Source organism: Cornus florida, unplaced genomic scaffold, assembly GCF_030987335.1.
Source record: "Cornus florida cultivar Cherokee Brave unplaced genomic scaffold, ASM3098733v1 CherokeeBrave_3.0.0_Hap2_Chr01, whole genome shotgun sequence".
Classification (NCBI taxonomy): domain Eukaryota; kingdom Viridiplantae; phylum Streptophyta; class Magnoliopsida; order Cornales; family Cornaceae; genus Cornus; species Cornus florida.
In genome coordinates this window covers 96,461,658-96,481,913 of record NW_026775571.1, presented here as the reverse complement: position 1 = coordinate 96,481,913, position 20,256 = coordinate 96,461,658, and the positions used below count along the sequence as shown (strand labels likewise).

The window sequence follows — 20,256 nt, the reverse complement described above, 5'->3', positions numbered from 1 at the left end:
CTGGAGAAGATAATTATTCATCACCGTATCATGGAGAAGACATGATTGAAGTTGCTAGAAAGCATGCTAGACAGCTAAAAACAAGATTACTTGCAACTGTTGAATTAGTGATTCTTTAGTTTAAAAAAGAAAATAATAAAAAAAAGTTCCTGAGTCCCATGCCTACTGGTCGAGAGGGAAACAATTTCTAGTGATTATTTATTGTTCTCGTTATTTATTATCTAAAAGGCTTGGAAATGTATCTGCGGGGATTACAATCCAAAGTAGAGCTAAGCATCTATGATTTGCTATGGAAAGTTTAACATGGTTTCAGTTCCACATTTTCAGAGTGTTATTATTATGTTCAAGTGTTGGACTTGTTTTTGGAAGGTTCTTTTTCTAACATAAGCTTCATGTTTTATGAAGTTCGAGATCTAAGTAGGATTCAAAGAGGTCAGTTACATGTTATAGAGTTAATTCTTAATTAATGGATACATTGTTTGTTTAGAATGAAAATTCAATCACGAGGGTGCTGTTACATAAATTTGTTTTAACCTAGGGAGTTCACATAAACAATACGAACCAATTCAAACTAAACAATTTAGTTTGATCATGTAGATCAACTGATCAATTTGTCATGTGAATTTAGATTTCATAGGAAATGGTAAAATTTAGATACTTTTCTACATTAATCTTTTCAACGCTGAGACAATTAGTAAGATTAAAATGACGAAATGTCCATAAAGACATTTTTGTCTACTAAAACTTGTGTGAAAGTATATATATACACCCTCATCTTAAAATACCACCTTTTTTTTTTTTTTTTTTAGCACCAGAAACTCCCTTAGGCAGGACCCCTTCGGGACCCACCCTAGATTACAAACCCAGGGGTGCAGAGCCTCGTCCCAAGGATACACCGGGTAAGTCGGGGGTGATGATGGGGTTGGCAGGAATTGAACACTGGCCTAGTGTGAGCTAGTGCCAAGCACCTACCAACTAAGCCAAGCCTCCGGGGGCCTAAAATACCACCTTTGCTCTCTCTCAAATGACGGGATTAATGAAATTTTGTTAATACCAAATTTGTTTTTATTTTAATAAAAAACAATTAATATTACAATTGATCCCAGGGCATTTTTTAACCACCGTCACTTTGACGAAGGCGAGAAACGGGCTTCTGTTCTGGTCCAATTGCTTTGTTGGACAGTGTTCCACAACTTCCTTAATTTGGGCTTTGTTGTTGGCAAGCCCCTATGTACATACTCTTTATTTTTGTATATATAGGACTGACGAGTTTGGTATATATATGTTTAGGACTGACGAGTTTATTATTCATTAGGCTTGGGCCTTTTTGTCCCATGGCTTGTTTGGCTTGGGTGTGTGCCATAGCCTATTCGGCTCTCGCCCCTCTGTCATCCATACACATACATCCATAACTTTTGAACTTCTTCACGAGTGCACGAGGCTTTTACCGGCCCATTCAAATTTTCCTTCCAGACATGGGATTGAGTCTGATTCTCCTTGTTTTCCAGGTGCCGATTTTCTCAATCCAATCCCCTGTGGGTAAGTTCTCTCTCTAGATCTATAATAAATCTCAGCGCACGTATATATATATATATATATATATATATATATATTTTTTTTTTTTGTGTTCGTTTTCCAATTTGTTGATTTTACAACTTCTGAATTATTGTTATTTATTATTATTATTTTTAGGGCGAAAGCAAAAATCTATCCTAGCAGCAAGCAGGTATACAAGGGTGCTTGCTAGGATTTTTGGTGGTGGCAAGAGACACCATTGAAAGACGAACAGAGAGAATTGGGTACTTGTATTTTCCTCTTGTTCTTCACAAAGTTTCAATCTTTACAGTGATGGCATGATTTCTGTCGTTTTGTGATTGTGCTCTTTATTTTTGCAGTAATAACATAAATTATTTTTTCTAGGCGAAAGCAAATAAGGGGAGATTTCGATTCTGTTGGTAATAATGGAACAATTCTGTTCGTAGGAACAAAGAGAAGCAGATTTATTCTATACTCGATAAGTACCAATACGCAATGGGGGGTTAATATCATTTCCTATGAACGAATACGTCCATACTTGTTCATCATTGGAAAGACCTATTTGTAATAATTTTCCTTTATTCATTCTGTCTTCCTTTATGAAATTTTCTAATTTATGGCTAAAATATGATAAAGACCCATATTATAAAGACAATAAACAAATTGTTACGTTTCCACATCAAAGTGAAATATAGTACTTAGTTCTTTTTTCTTTCATTTAATGCCTATTGGTGTTCCAAAAGTACCTTTTCGAAGTCCTGGAGAGGAAGACGCATCTTGGGTTGACGTATAGCGCGACTTGCCAGATATATTGGGCCATATCTTTGAATGGTCCTAGAAAAGCAGGTATACAAAATCTCAATCTTAATCTGGTAGCAATTGGTTACTTGGATTTTCCTTTTGTGCTTCACAAAGTCTCAATCTTTACAGTGATACATGATTTCTGTTGTTTTGTGATTGTGCTCTTTGTTTTTGCAGTCGTAACTTAAATTATTATAAACTATGGAAGGCATAGACAACTTTACGATTAAAAGGAGGAAGATAGCACGGTGTACCTCTTCTTTCAATGAACAAAAGGTGAGTTCTTTCCATTCCAAACGAAACGTCCGCATAAATTAATTGTTGTCATGAAAAAAAATAATTTTTGTTTCAACATTTTTTTTTTTTTGGAGTTCAAATTGAAAACTAATTTGGAAAACTCATATTTTGTACAAGTACAATAAAACTTCATACACGTGCTATAAGACACTATTATAAATGTATTCATTTAAACATACCTGCTAAAGCCATCTTTGTATTAGTAAATGACGGTCTCTTTTAGCCAACCTCTATTAATTTTCAATTCTATTTTAATATTTGAATCAGTTGCAATATCTAGTTCCTTAAAGAGAATATGTTGATATTCAATTTGGAGCTGTGGATTAAAGAGGTCTAAGTTTGAGGAAAGTTTAAAAGAAACAGTAGAATTTCAAAAATAAGTTACTCAAGATGCAAGAATTTGATTGTTGCATACAGTGGTGGTGGCGTGGTGTGGCTGAGCTGAAGATTTTTATTTTATTTTTTTATGTTTTTGGGGTGTGATTGATTAGAGAGTTTTAGAGAGAGAAACAGAGCCCCCTTTTCTTTTTCTTTTTTTGTGTGGTGGATATGAGCTTATTAGTCGATGAAGGTTGCCATAAAAGGTGGTGGAGTGGTAGCCTGTGATGGGTACAAGCTTAGAGTTTCTACAAGGTAGAAGAATAAAAGTGAGAATGGACAATTGGAATGAGAGGGCAAGTGATTGTAGACATGTAATTTCAGAAGACATTAATTGGACAATTGTGTTTTCAGTTATATTATAAGGGTAGAATTGCCTTTTAGAAATTTTATTTTGATGATGTCATCAAGAAACAACATTGACCGTCATTGACCATGATGGCAAGGGGAAACTGTTACAAAAGTATGAACTTCAAGGGAGCTCAGTGTTATTCTGAAAACCACAGGGGAACACAGTGTTCTTATAGCAAACCTCAGGGGAGGCAAGTGTAATTTACCCTTTGTCTTTTATTAAGTGTTCAATTCTTTCCTATAACATAATTGTTTAAATCAAAATATGGATGAATTTTATACTCAAACATCATTTTCCATACTTAAAGCTATAAAGGATTGAACACAATTTATATAATCCATCAACCAAAATTCACTTTTGTTAGATTCAAAAGAATATCAGACATCTTAGACACTTAAATTAAATAACTTTTCACTGAACCCTAACAACTCCTTGTGGACTCACTACAACTTGCAACTTTCATGTTACGATCTCTGTCCCAAAAAGAATGTCCTTTTTGGGGAGTAGAAAATTTTAAGGGGACATGTGAGCCATATGTATTGTCCCTCCTGGAAAGTTACTAACTTGTCTTTTTAAGTTTTGAATATTCAAGTTTGAAATTTTAAACTCTAAGGATATATATGAAAAGATGTAATATATATTGTTTGAAAAAGGAAAGTGGACAATTATTTTGGGACAACCCAAAAAGGAAAAATGGACATTCTTTTTGGGACAGAGGGAGTATTTCTTACGAACACATTTACTTCATCTTTATTTGGTGTTGTTTGACATATAAAACCCCGGTAAAGATTGAGTAACATGAATAGAAGGTACATTGTCAATCCACCATAAATCAGAAATGACACCACTTAAGTTAGTCTCAAAACTAACTTGGATGGTAGGAATAGACTGTCCATATTGGAGTGGAAGAGAATTGAGAGCCAATTCAACTAGGAAAGGATCGGAGGTGGGAACATCTAGAATCTATATCCATTACCATTTTATACCTCATACTTGTTTGTTAGGTCTATATTTTAAGCCTTATATGATTTTACAAACTTTTGTCTCGCGGCATCATGAGATTGTTTTGCAACACTCAAGAACTCGCCCACAGATAGTGTCAGATAGACCTTTTCATCAATAGACATGCAATTAGCTCGCTCCCATTCCCTATATTTCTTGTATTTTTCTCTTTGTTCATAAGAGCTATTTTCAGTCGGCTTAGGAGGTTATCTTCCATATTGTTATGGGCTAGATCTATGAACCTAAGAACAATATGTAGGTCTTGTTTCCATTTCTTAAAATTGGTCTTAGTCAATGTCTAGATTGAAGAAAAGTTTGTATTCATATTAGAAGCTTTCATGACTATTGAGACATAACAAAACATGCTTTTTTATTTACAATTAGAGTAATGAAAAAAGCTAATTTAATCAAAAGTCAAGCCCTATAAAATTCCAAATGCATCAATATACCCTCTCCTTTGTGTGAGAATGTAATATGCAGTAATTTTTGACACTTCATTAGAAAGCCAAAGCCAATATATAAGAATGCAAATGTATAAAAATTTAAAAACGTTTGGCAAAGGAATCTTCGAATTTATACACTGTGAGGTTGTGGCCCAAATTTGGTTTCGGGTCCAACGACGGGTTATGAACCTTATTTAGTATTCTCTTGTAGCCTAAAATATAAGGGCTTTTAGGTTTGAAGTGAGAGATTCTGAAAGTGACGGACCCAGAAAATTTTGGACGTACTTTAATTTGTGAGGGCAAATTTATATAGTGGGTCCATTTTTGTAATTTCAGTTGGGCCATCTTCATAAATTCTCAAAACATTGAAGTATAAAATGCAAAAAAATTGAATTCCAGTGGGGGAGAATTGAAATTTTAGTGGGGGCATCTTCATAAATTTCCAAACATTTGAAGTATAGGGGAGAATTGAAATTTTAGTGGGGGCATCTTCATAAATTTCCAAACATTTGAAGTATAAAATGCAAAATAAGAATTCTAGTGGGGGCGAATTGTATTTCTAGTGGGGGCATATTCATAAATTCCCAAAAAATTAAATTATAAAATGAAAAAATAAAAAATTTAGTGCGGATGCCCCCACTGGTCCTGGTCCTATTGTGGGTCCGTGCCTGGATTCTTAAATACTAAAAATCGCAGAAAAGAGAGCGATTGCTAGAGTTTGGCCCTTTGGGGACTGAAACTTGTAATCTCAATTTTTTTTCCCTGCATGGTTAAATCTTTCACCGAATCTCCATCGTGGATGTAGGCTCACTTTTGTGTTCTTTCTGTGTTGCGTGTTTATTTTCTGTCGTGTTTCGTGATTGTTTCTTAGTTTGTGGTTGTTTCTCGCAACAACATTTTATACCGTGCCTGGATTCTTAGATACTAAAAATCGTAGAAAAGAACTTGTAATCTCATTTTTTTTTTTCTTGCATAGTTAAATCTTTCAGCGAATCTCCATCGTGGATGCATGCTTACTTTTGTGTTCTTTCTGTGTTGCGTGTTTATTTTCTGTCGTGTTTCGTGATTGTTTCTTAGTTTGTGGTTATTTCTCGCAACAACATTTATACATTGCAATGTGACATTTTTTAATTGAACCAAATAAAAATCTCATTTGGACGGTTATTATTTGTTATAGTCTAAAAATACAATTTTGGATCCAAATAACCTTTGAACTAAAAAAATCAAATGAGAACCACTTTGGCAACACCACTCAACCAACCTAGTAGAATTTTCTTAAAATGGGATCAAATCTTCATATAAATGTATAAATCTCATGAATGAGAACCACTTTGGCAACACCACCCAACCAATCTAGTATAATTTTCTCGAAACAAGATCAAATCTTTGTATAAATGTTATCACTGTCATATGCAAAAAAAAACTGTACTACCATTATACTTTAACGTGCTTTAATATATAATGAATATAAATGATACTATACAAGGCAAAAAAGCATAATAGTAAGCAAACAAGCATGTGGGCAAAGCCAATAGTGACGCATGTAGGTTAGCCTCAAATCCATCACCAAGTCCAATGCATAATATTAATAAACCAAGAGAGAGGTTATTATTTAAACTAATCAAGGATTTGTGTATTATTAAATCTTTCTTAAATGGGAATAAAGAAATTTAAGACCATGACATAGTTTTTTTTTTTTTTTTGATAAGTAAAGATGTAGGAAAAAAGCGTTCAAAAGGGGACGCATCCCTCTGAAACAACACAAGACCTAAAAGGGCCTCTATACTCTCAAAGAGCCCAACAAATCAACAATCTCATCCATGGATTTACAATTTCTTCCAAAAACCCAACAAAAAAGAGTAGTAATAATGGACAACTTTAACATGCCAATAGGGGTCTCCTTTCCTTCAAAAGATCGCCTATTTCTTTCAAGTCATAAGCACCACCAGACGCATACAACCTCTCCAGCCTCTACCAAACCTCTGGAAGACCTGGGCATAACCCATTGGACCCCGAACAAAGCATCATAACCCAATAGTCCCAAGCTATAAGGCAATGCAAAAGAAGATGATCAACAGTTTCCTCATTTCTCAAACACATGCAAGAACAATTGATCACAACCTGTCTCCTCTTCAGATTATCTTGAGTCAAAATCTTCCCCAGTACCGATGTCCAAGCAAAGAAGGCCAGCTTGAGAGGAGCCTTAGAGCGCCAAATAGCTTTCCACGGGAATGCTATAAAATATTATACCATAGGAATATGCACATAGACTTACCAGATTACCCAATACCCATGCAAAAAATTGTTAACATGTTATATTTATTAGTCAAAAACAATACAAGACCCATTGTTTTATATACTATGAATAATGACCTGCATAATATAGATTAAATTATGCATTTATGTATTTACACAACCATTTGGTCTAACCCTAGGTCACAGTGTGCTACTAATGCCATTACAATTCTAAAGGAGTCTTTGAAGATACGGGAGAAAAGTCTCATTTAATCAGTCACCAGTGTTAACAAAGGCCCAAAGTGCACTAAGGCATTAGAGGAGCCTAGGCGAAACGCAAGGCATATGCCTGAGTGAAGCGAGGGACAAAAGTGAAAAATTAATTAGTTTTAAAGAATATTCATATAAAATATTAAAGGCGCAAATGTTTTCAAAGGCGCACTTGGGCACACAACAAGCGCAATTGTTGCACTTATAGATGCCAGGAGCCTAAGCACATCTTTAACAACACTGTCTGCGAAACAATACTCATATTTTGAACAAGTACGATAAAACTTGACCAAGGAACCTAATTTGGGAAACTCATATTTTGAACAAGTACAATAAAACTTCATACCATTGACTAAATAATTCTGAAGGCAAGAAACTTGAAAGTGCTGTAATCTGCTTTGATCTTCAATATATAGATTTGAGCGAGAAAGATTCCACCACAGCTTTGGCCTTCCACCCTCTACATTTTTCACTCATGCTTCTTAAATGGGCAAATCTACCAGATGGAGCATATCGTGTGAGGGTGGGGACCAAGGTTGTACATATGTAGATAAAAAAATTGATGAGAATCCTCCCATTAAAGAGTCTTTTACAATTTTTGCGCCTTTAATATGGAATATGGATATGCTTTAATAGTAATTTAATTTTTCAATTTTGTGCCTTGCCTTGTACCTAGACTCCAAAGGACCTCTAGCGCCTAGCATGCCTTGGGCCTTTGATAACACTGTGCCATGTGTAATCCTTATCATGATACGTAACTATATATATATAGGGCAAAGTACAGAAAACCCCCTTGACTTGTAGTCTTTTCCAGTAATCCCCCCTTGTCTATTTTTTTTACCAAAGAACTCCCCTGACTTGTAGCCTTTTTCCAATAAATCCCCATTGTATAATTTTTTACCAAAGATGGGGGTAAAAGAGTTGTTATTTCGTCAAAGTATTTCATTCTTTTATTGGCTCACTATTTAAAAATAAATAAAAAAAAAAATATTCGGTCTTTATTGGGGCTAATTTTTTTTATATGTTATGCTCCATATGAAAATGAATAATTCTGAAAATTTTCTTGCAAATAACCCGAGCATTTTTATTAAAAATAAAATAAAATAAGATTGTTGCTGTAGATTTTTAGATTGTCTATTTCTCTGGTTATGAATTTTTGTTAAACTAATCTTATATTTCTGGAATCCTTGTTTTATAAGCTTTCCGTGCATATATTATTTGCAATATTTGGATGTACGGTTTGTGAGATACGAATTTTTGAAGTTTGAGAAAATTAAGATTTAAATAAAAGAGCATTTTGGTCCAAATTTCAACTCTTTTACTCCCCTTCGATAGTTGAGGGGGGTTCTTTGGTAAAAAATAGACAAGGGGGATTTATTGGAAAGGGCTACAAGTTGAGGGGGGTTTATTAGCAAATGTTACAAGTCGAGGGGGATTTTCTGCACTTTGCCCATATATATATATATATATATTGATAAGTAATAGGTAACTATACCTCATCATGATACGCAACTATATATATATATATATTGATAAGTAATACGTAACTATATATTCTTTATCCATCTCAAGACCCATGATCATATGTGCCTAAGGTACACCATAACCCAAAACTTTATAATCACATCTTTGTAGGGTCTCTGTTAATCCGAATTTTCCTTTACATTTGAAAACAAAATAATAATCAATGGAAGCCAAAACTATTACACAAATTTCATTCACAACTATCGAGCGTTTAACTTCACTGGTCTCAACTCTTCCTCCCACGTGGGAAGTTCAGGTTTGAGTCCTAACAATGGGTGTTTGTCTCTTCTACACACCAAAAGAAGATTCATTGATTACCTAGACAACCGGAAACAAACTCTTATGATGTTCTTTTGGTCATTGTTTTCGTCTTTTAAGTTTAAAAAATGCTCTCTTTTTTTTTTCGTGTATAAATACTCGTTCATCTCCGAATGTATGTATGTTGGTCCTTAAATATATTAATAGAGTAGTGGTTTCCATTTTTTTGTCGAAGATGTTTCCTTTTATTGTGTTTATGATTATTTGGATGTTCACTTCAGATAAAAGAGCAGCATATGAAAAAGGATGGAATTAGTGGATTGCCAGATGAAATCCTTATTGCCATCCTGTCTCTTTTGACGCTTAAGGAAGCTGCATGTACTAGTATTTTCTCACGCAGATGGAGATATTTTTGGAGATATGTAACTGGTAGTTTCAACTTTGATTCGAAGACACTACTGAGAGCTTCTGCAGAGGATGGTACTTCATCACCTAAATTTGATGAAATGCATACTTGTCGTTTCAACTTTCATTCAAAGACACGAATGAGAGTTCCTGCGATGGATGATACTTCATCACATAAACTTGACGAAAAGCGTACTACGTATGTAAGTTGGGTTAGTGAAGTCTTGAAATTGCATCTTGGCCCCTGTATAGACGAAATGAGGATTTCTTTTGATTTCCATGGGCAGTACCCTCACGATATCTATATGATTGGATTAAGTTTGCATTGGAAAAGGGTGTTCAAAGGTTTGAATTGGATGTGTTTGGTGGCGTTACTCCCGGTCATTGGCATCATTTTTACCATCTTCCTAGCATGGAAAACTTCAAATTCTTCTGTAGGACTTCACACAGTCATCATGTGTCATGGACTATTGGTTCTGCAGCTGGCTTTTGTTCCCTTAGAGCCCTTCGTTTGGTTGGTGTTAATATCATGGGGGAGGTGCTTGAGAATTTCCTATCCAACTGTCCATTTCTTGAACAATTAGGCATTGTGGGTACAACTTATCTAGTGAAGCTAAAAATTGCTGGTCCATCACTCAAGTTGAAGTGCTTAGAGATATCTCATTGCTGGCATTTGGAAAATCTGGAAATTTCTGCTATAAATCTTGTTTCATTCACTTATTGGGGAAAAGATATAGGTGTGCATTTTAAGAACGTTCCTCTACTCTCTGAGCTATCTATTGGGGGACAATTCTCTACGTCCTTTGTTTCTAGATCTTACAAGCATTCCAGCTATATTCCTCAAATAGAAAAGCTCAAGTTAGCATTTTATGTGGTTAGAATACACAATCATTACTTGATTTTTATTTTATTATTATTATTATTATTTTGGGTTTTGTTTGTTGCATCATCATTATCAACTTGTGTTTTCTTTTTGTTAGCAATATCATATGCTCCCCAAGTATTGCTGCAAGCTAGGTACTCAAGGAAGTGCAAATTTTTTTCATAGGAAATGGTGGTGACAGCCTTATTGGTTTGACTTCTGTGATTAAGGCATCTCCTAATTTGTCTGAGTTTTCTGTTCGGGTAAGTATCATCTCTTTGTAATTTAAGGTATGTTTGCTGATAGAAGTATTATTATTGATTGATTTTATTATTATTTTTAAATTACGTGTATGATTTTAACTAAACTTTAAATGAAGAGATAGAAGAAGAAGAGAGGGAGAGGTGAAAGCATAGACGCATATGATAGAATATAAGATCTTTGTTGATGAGGCTGTGGAGGTGAAAGGGACCATCACCCTGCCACTCTGCTTCTGCAAATAAATTCTCATCAACAACTTTAAAGAGGAAATATATCGAACTTGATATTTTGCTGTACCCAATTTAAATTTAAAGAACAAGATGAAGATGAAGAAGATAACAATTGAAAGTAAGGCATTCATAAAAAATAATATTCCAAATACACCCTTTATTTTGATAAAGATGTGGCTTTGTGGCTTTGAGCTTATACGATGAGTAACCTGAGTAAATCTTTAGTGGAGGCCTTCTGAATTTACCATAGCTATGCATCAAAAGTTAGGGAAAAGTAGACAGAGAGATTGGAATGGGATAAGAGGCTGAGAAATATAAGAATTTGAAAGAAAGAGGCACATATCTTAAATTGTCCTCAATTATGAAAAAGGAAATTAAGGAAAAGAAAAGAGAGAAGGAATATATCATCAGAATGTAAACATTATTTTATAAAGAGATTCATTGATCCTACCACTCTTTATCTTGATTAACTTCTCTGCTCCAATGTGTTTTCATGTGATTAATATCTGATTACAAATGAAAAAAAAAAAAAGTTGGAAGTCTTGAAACATGCTACTAGAATTTGAACAACATCAATAAGTTATTACCTAAATAAAATTAAATTGTACCTAATGCTAAGTATATAGTGATAAAATTGATAATTATAGGGAGCTAGCTTTCAATGAGAATTTCATGATAAATCTGAACATGGGATTCCCGCCTTACTCTTTATTGTTTATTCATTAATTGGACATTTGCATGGTCATTTGGTTGTTGGACCTCGCAAGCAGCAAAATTCTGTGTATGCATGTACTAATTGCACTTATATAAGTTTAGGGATTATATAAATAAAATTGTTTCATCTTCTTGCATCAAAGTAGCAATGGTTTTAGAATTGAAAAGGCTCATCTCATAGCCACCAATGTAAGGTGTTGGTAAGGCAGATTGCATGCAAAAATCTGACCTGTCACATTAATAAATGAAGTGGTTATCTTAGCCTTAAAACAGAGGTCACATCTATCAGCTTGGTCTTTTACCATTGCACAAAGGATAATGGCTCCAAGCTATCGTATTGCCGTTTTATTTCTTTTAGTGTTGGGTCTGAAGAGTTCTATAACTTTATTTTCTTTTTCTTTTTGGTAAGTAGTTTTTGTCTTTATTATTATTCTTTATGATAAAACCTGTAAATAGGACTCATTATTTGGTTGGATATCGTTGTAATGTTATTGGAAAAGAGTGAATTTTGCTATGAAGTTGAAGTTTGGCCACTAATTGCATAGGTAAGACAGCAAATATAAGTCCCTTGTTATTTAAACTTTTTTCTTGAATTTGGGGGAGGGCATTGAATTTTCCAAACATACCCGGTTCTGGGTGAGATGTGGGAGGCAGAATAGGTTTTGGTCTAATCCATGGTGTGGGGATAGGCCAATAGCAAGTGTTTTCCCGAGGTTGTTTTGGATATCTTTAGATGGTCATGCTTTGACAGTCTTGGTAGTTGTTTTTTATTGCCTTCATAGCAAATGGACGACTTGGGAGTTGCAGTTTGTGAGATCACTTCAGGATTGGGAGAAGGAAGACGTTGAATTCATGGCGGCGTTGTATCGTCAGAGGGTGGTTGGGGAGGTGGATGGGTTTGGGAGGATTCTAGGCAAGGTAGTTTGAGGTGTGTATTAACTTTAAGATATAATCAAATCAAAAGTAAGTGATAAAGAAGAAGAAAAAAAAGAGAAGAAAGCGGATGAGAGAAAAAAAGAGAGAGATGGGGAAAGAGAGAAAGAAGGCTTTCATCCACCGCATTCTATTTATAATAACAAGTTTCAGAAATTACACATAAGCCCCTGACAACACTCCCCCTCAAGCTGGTGCAAAGATGTCTATCTTGCCCAGCTTGACTAACATATTTTGCAAGCAAGTCTTGCTCACACCCTTAGTTAAAGCATCAGCAACTTGATCATGTGTATTGACGTATGGAGTACAAATCAGCCCAAGACAAAGCTTTTCCTTGATGAAGTGTCGATCGACTTCAATGTGCTTTGTCCTGTCATGTTGAACTGGATTGTGGACAATGCTAATAGCAGCCTTGTTGTCACAATACAACTTCATTGACTCGCGAATAGGATAACCCAACTCACCCAACATCGTACGTAGCCATAACAACTCACAGATTCCATGTGCCATGAATCTGAACTCAGCCTCTGCACTAGATCTAACTACTACAAATTGTTTCTTGCTTCGCCATGAAACAAGATTACCTCCAACAAATGTGCAATATCCTGAAGTAGATCGTCGATCTGTCGCAGACCCTACCCAATCAGCATCAGTATAGGCTTCAACACGCAAGTGGCCATGGCTGCCAAACAATATCCCCTTACCAGGTGAACCCTTGAGGTAGCGAAGAACATGATGAGTTGCCTCAAGGTGAGGTGTGCGTGAAGCATGCATACATTGACTAATCACACTAACAACGTAGGCAATATGCTGGCGCGCGAGAGATAAGTAAATCAGTCTCCCAACCAATCGCTGAAATCTTCCCACATCATCTAATTGGTCTCCATCTACATCATTAAGCTTATGGTTCTGTTCAATGGGAATATCAATCAGTTTAGCTCCAAGCCTACCTGTTTCAGCCAACAAATCTAACACATACTTCCGTTGAGAAATGAACACCCCTTTCTTCGATTTGCACACCTCGATGCCAAGAAATTATCTTAATGATCCAAGGTCTTTAACCTCGAACTCTGTCTCCAAGAATGACTTCATTCAACGAATCTCTTCTAAATCATTTCCAGTGATAACAATATCATCAACATATATAATAAGGGCAATGGTGCGGCCCTGGTGCTTCTTGATGAAGAGAGTATGATCTGCCTGACTCTGTGTGTATGCTACTCTTTTCACAGTACTGTTGAACCTCTCAAACCAAGCACGTGGCGACTGTTTTAACCCATACAAAGCTTTATTTAGCTTGCACACTAAATTCTGACCATTAGCAAGCTTAAACCCTGGTGGCATAGTCATATACACCTCTTCCTCCAAGTCACCATGAAGGAAAGCATTCTTTACATCCAGCTGATGTAAGGGCCAATTCAAATTAGCTGCCAAAGAAAGAACACGTTTAGAGTTCATCTTGGCAACTGGGGCAAATGTTTTCAGATAATCAATTCCATAGGTCTGAGTGAAGCCCTTTGTAACTAACCGAGCTTTATAACTCTCCATTGTTCCGTTTGCATGATACTTTGTTGTGTAGACCCATTTGCAGCCTACTGGTTTCTTACCCCTAGGTAATGGAACAATATCCCAATTACCATTCTTCTCAAGGGCCTTCATTTCTTTAAGCATAGCTTTCTTCCATAGAGTTTGACTGAGAACATCTGAAACACTAGGAGGAACAGATACAGAGGAGATACACAAAGTGAAAGCACGATATGTTGGGGATAAGGCATTATAGGATACAAACTTAGATATGGGATGCTTTGTACAACTACGAACACCCTTATGATAGGCAATAGGGATATCAAGATCAATAGGAATGCTATTGGGAAAAGAATCAGCAATATCAATGTCAACTAAGGAATTACCTGGATCGAGAGAGACTTCTTGGTCCTGGGGTGAGTCAATAACTTGTTTTGCCCTCCTAGTGGAGACAATTGGCTGCTTTCCCTGCTACAAATCATTAGTGTTAGGAGGACTAGACAAAGGCACCTCAGTAAGAAGCTCCTCCTGAATGGGAACAGGCAAAGAAAGGTCATTCCCTCTGAATGGACGACTTATTCTCTACTTGTATAGTAGTCTCCTCTTGTAAAGAATCCCGAGCAGTGGAAAAAGGAACAGACTCAAAAAATGTAACATCCATGGAGACAAAGCGACAATGAGTGGTAGGGTTATAACATCGATACCCTTTTTGAGTGACGGAGTATCCAAGAAAGACACATCGGATTGCCTTAGGGTCCATTTTGCCCTTGTGATGATGAATGTGAACATAACAAACATAACCAAACACTTTCGGAGGGACATTAAACAAGGCAGTGTCATGGTGTAAGACAGAGAAGGGGGATTGATAGCCAAGAACCTTAGAAGGCATGCGATTGATAAGGTATATAGTTGTTAAGATTGCATCAGCCCAATAACTTTTAGGCAGTCCCATCCCAATTAGAAGAGAACGGATCACCTCCGTAATATGACAATGTTTTCTTTCGGCTACACTGTTTTGTTGTGGTGTATCGACTCAAGAGGTTTGATGGACAATCCTGTTATTAGCAAAAAAGGAGGCAAGGCCACCATACATAAACTCTCATTCGTTATCAGATCAAAGGATTTTGAGGAGACAACCAAACTGAGTACATACCATCCCATGAAAGGTTTTAAAAATGGAATGAACTTCATCTTTGGTTTCATAAGATAAAGCCAAGTATATCGACTAAAGTCATCAACAAACACAAAAAAGTAACGAAGTAGTAGATTCAGGACCCCACACATCAGAATGAACAAACTACAAAGGAGCTGTATTTTTATCAATACTAGTAGGATAAGAAAGACGACATTGTTTGGCAAGAACGCATGTTTCACAATTTAACTCAAAAGATTCAACATAAGCAAACTGGGGAAGCACATTCTTCAAAACAGGAAGAGGTAAATAACCTAGTCTATTATGCCATCGTGTTAACAGATCTTTATTGACATTACTATTCCTAACACTAGATTGATTTGCAACATAAAAAGAAGTTGGCCTCGCGTTCAGCAAAAACAAGCCATTGTCCTCAAGTCCACTTCCTATCGTCTTCCCCGTGTCGAAGTCCTGAAACACACAGTGAGATGGAAAAAGGTTACACTAAAATTCAAGCCTTTTGTAATGTGATTGACAAAAAGGAGGTTATTGGTAAACTTTGGGACATGAAGAACAGAGAATAAGGTAAGATTAGGAGAGGCAGAAACAGTGCCCTTCCCTGCAATGGAGGCAAAGGTTCCATCAGCCACTCTAACCTTGTCCTTACAAAGACATAAACTATATGAAGAAAAATCAGATGTCATACCAATCATGTGATCAGTGGCTTCTGAATCAATGATCCAGGGTGGTCCACCAGATAATGTGGAAACCTGATGTGCTGAATGAGAGGTACTTGTCTGTGCGAAGTTAGAGGTGGAAACGGAGGAATGTTGTGCTAGTAAATGTCGGAGAGCATCAAGTTCAGCGCCGAACAAAGAACTCGGTGGCCCTGAGGAGGCATGACCAATAGAAGCAGTCTCACGCTCTGCAGTATGTGCCGTAGATAACCCCCTAAATAGACCAGGCCTTGGCCTAGCATTCGCATTAGCAGGAGCTAGAGTAGGGCGACCGTGTAGATTCTAGCATGTTTCCTTAGTGTGGCGCGTATGCCCACAGTGATCACACCTCAACTTGCTTTTGTCAACCTGTTTCCCTCCTTTTAGAGGATTAGGCTTGTTCCATTGTTGTATGGCAAGAGCAGACCTCTTAGACAATGGAACTTCTGGCTCAGGCTTAGTGTATACAGGTGCAGACATAGCCTTCATTCTACTCTCCTCAGCCTGGATATACGAAAACACATATCTAACAAAAGTAGGGGTTGGATACTTGCCTAACACTTGTACCCTAGCATGCTCATATCTTAGATGCAGACCACCAAAGAACTCATAGATTCGATTCCTTTCTACCATAGCATAAAATGCTTTAACATCAGCTGCACACACAGGTGTGTAGTCTTGGTAGTGATCTAACTCTTCCCATTTACCACGTCGAATGTGGTAATATGTAGCAAGAGTTTGGTCTTCCTGCTTGAATCTTGAAATTTGTTGTTAGAGTTCATACAGTTTTACAAAATTACCAACCGAGGAATACGTCTCTTCCACAGTCGTCCATAGCTCTTTAGTTGTTTTCACAAACAGAAACCCTTTGCTGATCTGTGGCTGCATGGATTGCAACAACCACGTCATAACTAGTGCATTATTTGCACTCCACTTTTTGAATTCAGGATCGCTCTTGGAGGGATACGCGATAGTCCCTTCGATATGGTCGATCATCCTACGACCAGTGATATGCATACGAGTAGATTGAGCCTACTCTATATAGTTCGTCTAATCCAGCCTAACAGTCATAATACAAAGGCCTGGATGGTGATCACTATTATCTCCCAATACTGGAGTCAGACTAGGAGAAGACCCAACTTCTTTTGAAGTCACCTTTAAGCCAGACATTTTATCAAACAATTTCTGGGTATACAATCCTCAGAAACAAAAACAGCAACAAAATACGTAGAAAACCACCTCTCTAACGCACAAACTTCTAAAAAGATTACCGTCTTCTGAGATGTATAGAAAAAGCAACCATACAATCATCACAAATTATTATAAGCTATGGAAGGCATAGAGTGGATCCACGGTACGTGTGGATGTGATTGACGCTACTTCCTTGCAAACAAATCTCATCTTGGAATCTCTTCAAAACCCTTCACACCCGGGTTTATACAAACTTGCCCTAGGTTTCAACCACAAACTTAAAGCTTTACAAATCATGCTCTGATACCATGTTGATATCCATTCCTAGCAGGGCAGTTTGGCTTATTACCAAAGGTTCCCTTTAGGTGGTGGTGGTTTTTTTTTTTTTTTTGGTGGGGGGGGGGGGGGGGGGGGGGGGGGGGACAGTTGTTTTGGTAGGATCTTGACTACTGACAAGAAAGAGGCAACAAATCTTTGTAAATTGGTGTTACAAATGCAAGATGGATGAGTAGTTGTTAAATTTTGTAGTGGCTACGGATGTCTGAAATTGTTTGTTTCCGTTTTTTTTATAAAAATAAAAAAATAAATAAGAAATGGGTCTTCTCGAATTGAACCGATATGATTGACCTATTCCAGGGATATGTCGAGAAAACTGTCCGACATTAGTTTGTGTCATTGCTTTTGATGACAATAGTTTGTTGCATAACCCAATTGCATAACTTGATTCACCATTGAAAAAAGAAAAAGAAAAAAAGAGGTCGTACCCAGTATGCATGGCCCCTACGTTTAACTAGGTCTGGAAGAGGTGGATAGGCTGATTTCAGAACTCTAACCCTCGTCATTGTGGGGGACAGATGAGCACTTTAATCACAATGGGAATGTAAAAACAAGGTCATTTGTTGATTTTTTAAGAAAATTATCGAGAAAAAGAAAATTTGGTATGTTACAACTGGCTCCTATCACATCTGACAAAATGCAATATACTTTTAACCAAATCTTCCCGTGTCGACCAACTATTCTAGTTCCTATTCACTGTGTAGTTTGTTCTTATTTATTTTATCTGGTCTTCCTTTTAAACAAGTTTTTATCTGATTATCTTCCTCTATGGCAGATGCATCTGGGACCGCTTAATAGAAAAGTACTGAAAATTACAAATTAGTATTGGTGTAAGAGTTTGTTATATTCTTAACCTTGTCTGCAAATAATGCCTTCTCTTGTGATTCTGGCAGTTTATAAGGCCTGATCAAAGTGCATATATAAATGCTGTAAAAGAGGCAACTAAATGTCATCATCATTGCCTTAAGGTGGTGGAATTTGTTGGGTTTGATGGGAGTAGCAACCCCGAAGTTGATCTCGTCTTGCATATACTTGAAGTTGCTGCATCACTGGAGAAGATAATTATTGATCCCCGTAGTTTGTATCATTCACCGAAACTGTACAGGATGGAAGTTGCTAGAAAGCATGCCAGGCAGCTAAAAACAAGATTACCCGCAACCGTTGAATTAGTGATTCTTTAGTTATTTAAAAAAGAAATAAAAAAATTCCGAGTCCCATGTCTACTGGTTGAGAGGGAAACAATTTCTAGTGATTATTTATTGTTCTCGTTGTTTATTATCTAAAAGGCTCGGAAATGTATCTGCAGGGATTGCAATCCAAAGTAGAGATAAGCATCTATGATTTGCTATGGAAAGCTTAACATAGTTTCAGTTCGACATTTTCAAACTGTTATTATCATGTTAATGTGTTGGGTTGTCTTATAGGATCTCAAGTAGCTCATGAATTGGGTTATCAAACATGATCTTTGGCTATGAAGTTATGATTTCTGATCTTGAACACGTGTTATTTATTTGTTCAAGTGTTGGACTTGTTTTTGGAAGGTTTTTTCTAACACGACTTCATTTTTATGAAGTTCGAGATCTAACAGGATTCAAAGAAGTCAGTAACATGTTATAGAGTTCATATACATGTTTGTTTATAATGAAAATTCAATCATCATGAGGATGCTGTTACAGAAATTTGTTTTAACCTAGGGAGTGCACATAAACAATATGAACCAATTCAAACTGAACACTTAAGTTTGATCTTGTAGATCAACTGATCAGTTTGTTTGTTTGTTTGTTTTAACTTTTTAACCCAGAGAGTTAACATAAACAATAGAGTCAAGATTCATACCTTGTGTGAGTAACATTGTTCGTGGATGTGCAGACGTGTCCGTACGCGTTTACATGACCATAGTGCTCGTATATACTGCGCTTCATTCAAAATGCTAGTGTTCATCAAAACAATACAGTGCGTATATTGTTTGCATTTAATTGTATATAGGATTAAGTGTTAAGTACAAAAAAAAAACTTATCTATTATCAATATAATGCACAAAAGTTTCTTTGTGGTATAAAACTCCCTTATACAATTAATTTGTTGCAAATATCCCATGTTCGCATAAAAATATTATAATACCCTCTTGTCAATAAATGAAATGATATTAAAAAGACTAGGCAATGTAAAATTACCATGGCTGATAAAAATGATGCAAGAGTTATTAAGAGATAATTTTTTTAAAAAATATTTACTATTTAGAAAAAGTTGATATAAATTAGGTTTATTTTTTCTATAATCAAAGTAGTGTAAAACAATAGTGGGGACCAGTTTTTTTTTTTTTTTTATGAAAAATAAAAAAGCTATATATATATATATATTATATTTTGTTTCATCATAGACCAAAAAAAAAAAAAAACAAACATATTTGAAAAAGTAAAAGTAAATGATTTTATATGTATAATTGAAAAATTAGAAATTCCTTACCAAAATTTATTAGGAAGAATAAATAAATAATTTGAAAGCATTACATAAAATATGAAATTACATTTAATATGATTAGTACTAAAAACAAAATTGTATAGTTTTCATATAATCTGTGTCCTACAAAAATAAATATTTATATTTAATATGTTTTATACTAACACTAAAAGTGTAAAGCATTTATATAATCTTTGACCTAAAGAAATAAATATTTGCATTTAATATGATTCATATAAAAGTAACAAAAATATTTTGACAAATTACATTGACACCCTTTTAGCTTAGGTTCAAATCTCACCTAAATAAAAATTTTAATTTTAACTTTCACTTTTAGAATATTATCTATATTTCACTCACACTCCAAATGTTTATTTTTACCCTCTAGTGACCATA

The 20,256-nt window shown here is 35.7% G+C and overlaps 1 protein-coding gene across 7 annotated transcripts; it reads left to right on the top strand.

Moving 5' to 3' along the window:
• The first annotated feature begins 1,332 nt into the window (after positions 1 to 1,332).
• Positions 1,333 to 18,940, top strand: LOC132307888 (uncharacterized). 7 transcript variants are annotated; one of them, XR_009482345.1, is made up of 7 exons: positions 1,333 to 1,539; positions 1,693 to 1,799; positions 1,896 to 2,382; positions 2,515 to 2,613; positions 9,378 to 10,375; positions 10,482 to 10,626; positions 18,294 to 18,940. XR_009482345.1 is itself a non-coding variant. In XM_059805762.1 (7 exons), exons 5-7 carry the CDS (start codon positions 9,914 to 9,916, stop codon positions 18,579 to 18,581), a joined length of 690 nt encoding a protein of 229 aa, XP_059661745.1. In that variant the 5' UTR covers positions 1,333 to 1,539; positions 1,693 to 1,799; positions 1,921 to 2,382; positions 2,515 to 2,613; positions 9,378 to 9,913; the 3' UTR covers positions 18,582 to 18,940. The 7 variants fall into 7 exon arrangements, 1 of the variants encoding a protein (XP_059661745.1); XM_059805762.1 differs by having other exon boundaries at positions 1,921 to 2,382; positions 9,378 to 10,238; positions 10,550 to 10,626; XR_009482346.1 differs by having other exon boundaries at positions 1,334 to 1,539; positions 1,921 to 2,382; positions 9,378 to 10,238.
• The last annotated feature ends 1,316 nt before the right edge of the window (positions 18,941 to 20,256 follow it).